This window comes from Limulus polyphemus, unplaced genomic scaffold (genome assembly GCF_000517525.1).
Source record: "Limulus polyphemus unplaced genomic scaffold, Limulus_polyphemus-2.1.2 Scaffold6289, whole genome shotgun sequence".
In the NCBI taxonomy this organism is placed as follows: domain Eukaryota; kingdom Metazoa; phylum Arthropoda; class Merostomata; order Xiphosura; family Limulidae; genus Limulus; species Limulus polyphemus.
The window spans coordinates 21,892-29,057 of record NW_013671899.1 but is presented as its reverse complement, the minus strand read 5'-3'; the positions used below and the strand labels follow the sequence as shown (position 1 = coordinate 29,057).

The following is a 7,166-nucleotide window of genomic DNA, read 5'->3' as shown; positions in this document are numbered from 1 at the left end:
CATAAATCAGATGATTGTTTTGTTTCAGCAATCAAAATTTGTGAAAAGAACTTGATGTGTTTAGTCTAAAGACATTGCTCTGAGTAGTACTGTTAATTAGAAATCCAAATAATTTGTAGTAGCTTTGGAATATTTTATTCTAGTGTCTGATATATTTTTTTTTCTTCTAAAATGCATATTCGAAAGCTGCTTGTGTCACATGAAGTTTGAAAGCATTGGCACTATGTGCCTTTCAAAGGCACAGCAAGGAAGGATTTAACTTAACTAAGCTTTGAGGTCTTTTACATTTGGGTGTGTGGTTTAGTATGTGTATTTTTTTCTCACTGTGTTTGGGACCCAAAAATAAGCTTAGTAAACCATACACCCAAATACAAAAAGCCTCAAAGCTAAGTTAAATCCTTCCTTACTGTGCCTTTGCAAAGCACCTAGTGCTAATGGTTTCAAACTCCAGCTTCAAGTGACACAAGCAGATGAGAATGACAACTCAATCTCCCTAAATAGGACATCAGTCCATTGCAGGTTATCCCCCATCTGGTATCCATCATATAACTGGGAAGATTGAAGGTTAAAGTGTCTTACTCAAGGACACAATAGCATGTGGAAAGAAGTAGCATAAAAATTATCTTTAACTCAGACTGACTCAATAAAGGCTTTGTGGATTTATAGATAAATCTTTACTAAAAACACTTTACTAAAAAAATCTGATGTATTCCATACACAACATACTAGTAATGTTTTCTAAAATCTTGCCAAATCTCATGGAGACACGCTTAGAACTTTCAGAGTTACAATATATATATATATAGTTTTATAGTTACTGTGAGGTCACTTAAATTTCCTAATCCTCATTCTAAATACACCTAGTCAACGCCTTTTCCTTTATCTGGATAACAAGTAACTTTCTCAAAATACTATAAAAGATTAGTAATGCAAGGTTTTCTTTTGGTGAAACATGTTACAATTTAGCGAACAAAAAAAACCACAGTAAATTGAACAAACTGTCAGAAGTCTTGATATTAAGATATTGTACTATTTTTTGAAATTATTTATGCTTTGAAGAGGCAAAAGAAATACATTGAAATGGTGAATGGAGACAAAGAATGAATCTCATTTACATCTGTACCACTTAAGAAAATATTTCTCTTGGAATGGTAAACAACTAGGGAAGATTTCTTACAAAGACTGGCAATCTATGTCATAGATCTGGAAGAAAACCTGTTGATGTATGAATGGGCCATTGAGAAGCCAAGCATGAAGATTTATAAATGTTGCAGCATCTTGAACAGTTATTCAGTACAAAGGTAACTAGTGATTCTAAGACATGGTAGAAGCTTTGATCATGGAGGGGAATCAAATTATAGCATATAACACAGAATGCTGATGGATGAAAACACTGGTCCATTGTTCTATAACAAGGCTGATCCACTAGAATAAGACTTATGGAAGGTGATGGACTAAAATAATGATGAACTCCAAGACCTTGACACAAAGGTTTGAAAAAATAGTACCACTTAGTTGGTTGAAATAAACCATTGCAGTACTGTTGTCAGAATGCACAAGGCCAACTCATCTCCTCAGTATGTTCTAAACCCCTTGGAAGCCCCACCTGAGAAACAGCAGTTCCGGAGCAATGATGTGGTTGTCTCATTTTTCAGAAGACCGGATAACACAAAGAACACAACTATCTGTCATTGCTTTCTCAAGGTGGAGGAAGACATCTGTGAAACATTGAGAGTCTACTGATGGAGAATTTAATGGAACTTCAAGAGTATTATAACTGTCCAACCACCACTTCAGAGCTTGACTAGTTTCCAGCAAATGTGAAATCTGGATTGGAAGGTATCAGGAGATCCTCCACAAAGATGCCAAATCCCACTTAAGGAACTATAGGTGATCCATACCTAAAGGTTGTATGAATATGTCAAATTTGAGATTCAGATTCACTACCATTTAGGGTTGAAGCTGTAAGAGTTTATAATGGAAATCATTTAAGACCCTTCCATTTCCCCATATGTATTGAAAAACTAAATGGGGTGTAAGATTTAGACTGGTAAAAAATGTCAAAGAAAAACCTCTCTTTTTGGCTTGTGACTGGGTGGGAGAAAGAATCAACCAATCATCAACAAGTGTCAATGAAAGTAATGCAAACATAAGTTCCCACAAGCAGTGGAACTTTGAGTCAAACTCCTGGAAGTATCACAGTGTAATGAATGAGAACTGAGAGAAGAAGGTCCCAATTGACTTGCCTAATCTAGCAAGAAAAGTGTTAAACAAGTGATGTGCCAACAGGAATTTAGGAAACCAGTTGAATAAGCCAAACACCCCTCAACAAAATCTCTGACTGAGGAGGGGGGAAAAAACATGGTGACTGCAAACAGTTGGTCTAATTGCTATTGAGGTACAGGGATGGAAACAGGTTTTAGCTCAAATTCTTCATACATAAAAAAACAAAAAACATCAAGGTCTGCTAAAGATTCTGAGGAGGGAAGTTCAAACTGTGAATCATCATCCACACCAAGAAGGTTAGGAGCAAAGGCAGTACCACTGTCATCAAAAAAAGATTAAAAAAAAATGCTAGAGGAGCTTCACCAAATTCCACATGGTAAAAAAGTTCAAGTAGCAAAAATTCTATTCAGTCAAATGATTAACAACAGTAAGAAAAATTCTAGAAGTTTGAGAAGTATTAACATCCTAATGTGAATTTTTGGAAAGAGAATAAGAAACCTACTGAACATTAGTAAGAAAAAAATAAAAAAAACAAGAACGAAGACAATTCACATAAGCTCAAACTCCTCATCTTCACAGCTCAGCAAAGGCAACATGATGTGAATGTATGAATGGCCAAGAAAAGATATGGCATATCTTGTAAGGATATATGATATCATTAAGATATGTATTTATTTTGCATAAACAAAATTATATTTAATAGTATGCTGTGAGGGGACGGAGTGAGTTTGAATTAGATAAATTAAATCTTTTGTGGCACAAACCAGCAGTTCGTTATTAATTGAAGGATAATAGTGAAGGTGTTTTATCATATTTGATGTTCACATTTTATGTAGTAGTTGTGAGGTCTGTGTTAATTTGTTTTTATAGGGTGCTCTAACAGTGGAATAAGGTATGCAAGAAACAGAAAGTAATCCAATGCTTTCATATTAGTAACTTCCAAGTCTTCATTTATGTACAAGCATATGTGTCTAACAAGTAATGTTAAACTACAGTATGTATATATGTCTGTCTATCACCCCAATACTTTGGTCGTTGTGTTACCAATCGACACACATCTTGCATGAAATGATGGCACTTTCTGCTGGGACAAGCAAGTCTGTCTTTTTTAAAACTCTTCCAGCCATATATATATGTATAAAATGTACGATGTGCTACTTTGGGCATATAGTTATATTTGAGGGTAGGTTGGTAAAGATCGTGATGAGTAATAAAATCAAATCAGATTTACGTGTATCCCATGATTGGTATTGGTAGAGTACAAAAATTATAATCATTGGCTGAAATTCTCCAGTATGTTTGCTTGGTTGTCAAGGAGACACATTGAAGCAATATCACCAAATTTTGTCCAATTGGAACCCTCGGTTACAAATCTATAATAACTCCAGCACATTTCAGTTTTGGAAATGCCCAAAGTATAGTGTTCTTCTCCAGCTCACCAGGCTAACAAAGCTAAAAATAAAAAGACAGTCCAAAGTGAAAACCCAAAGTTCCTGATAAAATTCCTTGCCTTTACCATCACAATTATTAATTTGCAGGGTCATACAATTGATCAAATAGGAATATGTCTTTGAGAATCAGTTTTTCCATACGTTACATGTAAGGATTTATCAAGAAGAACATTTGAACGTAACTTAAAAGTATACACAAGTCAAAATGCTAATGAAGCAATACTTAAAGGAGATGATCAAATATACATAATAAATGTTGTTTTCATGTAGTACTAGAAATAGGATAGACTTTCTCCATTCATATATTGTTACTAGATTATAATTAATTTATAGAAAACATGTTCATAAAACATTTATTGAGATATAATATTGAGAAGAAAAATTAATCACTATTTACCCTCATATGATGGACATTCAGCTTGTATGTCATATAATTATTTAGAGATCACAAATGATATTTAGCTTTTTTTGTTCTTTCACTGTAATGTGTTGCTGGTATAATGATTAAAAAAAAAATAACTCTTGAACTTATCTTTTTAACAAATTTTTCCTTTTTTTTTTACACAAATAATTCAATTTTTATATTTATAAGTTATTTACATAAAGTATATAAATAAATTAATATTTTTTGTTCTCCTTTCTGATTGCAGTTGTCTATTGTGATTATACTGCTTCTGGGAAACCACTACATTTTATAGAAGACTTTATTCTTGAAGAAGTACTTCCATTATATGGAAATACACACACTACAACATCAGTGACGTCACTTCAAACTACACTGTTCCGACATGAATCAAGGTGCGTTGTGGAGTGTGCCTGAAATAATATTTATATAGTAATTTTGATACGATACCTCCCTTCACATAGCCTTTTTTTACTTGTGCTGCCCTATATATGCCTTGATGCTCCCACTTACCTTCAAATGTTTACACATGGTATCGCTGCACTGTTGCATACAAATAAACATGTTACAACCCTACAATAGGACTATGACACACCCTCCTAGTGCAGCTGACTCCCTCTATACTGTAGAGCACTATCATCACTTCTCAATTTGGCATTCCAGTATACATTTGTGCTCAGTTTTTGCTCTGCATTTCTCATTCTCATGGGCAACTTCAATTAATTGTATTGTGTTTTGACAAGTTAGTTTGTTGGCATTTCATTTCTGCATACTTAGTTTTTGTGGAATATTTTAATTTTTTTTTCACAACATGAACTTTAACTTTAATGTCACTACAACAAATTCAGTAGTGAATCCAGCTACTGCTGATCCATCTAATTCTTCTGTGGCTTTGGGATCCACAATTTCTGCTGAGGAGGTCTTGGCCATAATATGTTGAGAATTCAAAACTCTCATGCAGCCTACTTTGTCTCCAGAAATGGGGCCAGATATCCCATTTTTGGGTGAATCTGGTCAGAATAAAGAGGATTTGGGCAGTCTTTTTCCCACCTCCTTCCTTTGCAGTGCAGTCTCATGCCATTCCTTTGGATTTACCTATCCTTCATTTGCTTTTTTGGACATGATTTCCCAGGTATGTTACCTTGTCACATTCTATTTTTATGTGTCAGTTTCTTTGCAGTAAGTGTCAGTGACTTGTTGGTGATAAATTTCAACAATAAACAAACAGTGCACAGTTAAATAATATATCAAAACAAGTCAAATGTACATACAAATGTTCGTTAAACTGTTGATTATCACAGTTGTATCCAGAGCTTTAAATATTTGTCTATTTTTCATTGAAGGCCACACAGTCTGGTTTTGTTACTTTAGAATACAATTTGAATTCTTCTTATTTACTCTGTTATTATAATACAGTCTGTGATAATTTCACCTTAAAACCACCCTATATGCTCTTTATGGCTAAATTCACAATCACTCAGTCTAGATCTATATATCGAACTAAATTTTTGATTTGTATTCATAACACAACAAAGATCTAAATTTAACGCATATGCTGTATAAACTATCTAAGTCATATCTCTCAATATAAACTTATACTGAAACAGTTGTGTATATTTAATGTACCTTCTGTCTCTTTCTCCTGTGTCTTATTATTCTTCCTTTCCCTTCTTCATTCTGCACCTTCACCAGATTGTTTGGTTTTCTCCTCTCCTGATATTTGAGTCCATGCTGATCAATTTTTAGTCCAATTATATTCAGGTCCCAGCATGCCTCATCCTCCAGTTTATCTGTCTCCTATGCTTTGGCTTATCACAGGTCAGATTTGGACACTCACACCTTGAAATCTTTGATTCAAGTGTGGGAATCTGATCTGGAGACTACATTGAGATTTTCCCAGCTCTGTTTTCATGTCTTTGGCTTAACATTACCACTGTCCTCTGCTATCCTTCTTCCATTCACTTCCAAATATCTGAGGATTCCTGTCATATTTTCTGAGCCTCCTCCCACCAAATACGTCATCTCACCTTCTCACTGGCTGCTCACCTCTTTTGCTCATTAGTGGACACTGTACAGACTGACATGTGACCATGCCTCACACTTTTATAGCCCACTACTTGCATCATTTAGCCATTCTCCTCACCTCATTTTTTCTTTTATTTCTTACTATATTTTGGATCCAGCTCTGTGGCAAGTGGTGCCTTTCCAGGTATACTTCAACATAAATCCACACCAAACAGCCGTGTAGATCTGCAATGCTCACTGAAAGGAGGTGGTGTTCCACAAGACCACTGGAGGTTGCCTTTTGGTGTCTTGCTTCATAAATAAGGCCTGAACCTGACTATACCAACTCATAGACTATCGTGAGTAAAGCAGTGTCAGGATCACTGCCATCCCTCGAATCCTGGTTGAATCAATCATGACTGGCCTGTTTTTCAAAATAGGGTTTTTGTGGTCACCCATTGTACTGTTTTATGGTGTTGCATTTCTCCAGACTCTTCACCATGTTGTTCCCTCTTCTCCCAGTGGAATACAGGAGTCCTCGCCACTTACCAGTTCCTAGCTGCTGGGTGGTGGACCATTGAGGCTTCATCCTGAGTGTGACCAATTCCACTAAGTTGAGAGTAGGGTGGTGGTGTTCTGCTGGTGTATATGGTGAGTACTCTCCTCCTACTGTAGACTGGAAGAGAAATATCAGATGCCACCTGATTTTGAACTGGATGAATCCAGCATATGCAGTTCACCCTTCTGGCTGGCTTTCTTCCATCCTGCTGCTGTCTGGATGTTGGTTCCTAGGTGGTCTGATGTTGAATTGGTGTAGGACCAGCCAACATGAAGTCCTCACACATGTGATCGGCAGGGGCCTTCCTCTTACTACAGAATAGTACAAAAATTCCCGAAGGCACCTGGTTTTGGACTGGAGTTGACCCATTGAATACAGTTCGACATGCCATAGCTACTTGGATGTGTTATTTTCAGCTGTTTTAGTGACACATATTTTTACAATGGTCAAAGAGTATATCTGTTACAGATGGAGTGTGGTCTCCCACGAGTGTGCCCTCCTTACATTTCATGGGTTCTCTTTC

General features: G+C 35.9%; 1 protein-coding gene across 1 annotated transcript in view; it reads left to right on the top strand.

Moving 5' to 3' along the window:
* LOC106473578 (probable cysteine desulfurase) overlaps positions 1–7,166 on the top strand; it is a 37,374-nt gene that overhangs the window by 11,014 nt on the left and 19,194 nt on the right. Inside the window, exon 4 of the mRNA XM_022401980.1 lies at positions 4,328–4,475. Coding sequence (XP_022257688.1) covers positions 4,328–4,475 — 148 coding nt within the window. The remainder of the gene's footprint in view (positions 1–4,327; positions 4,476–7,166) is intronic.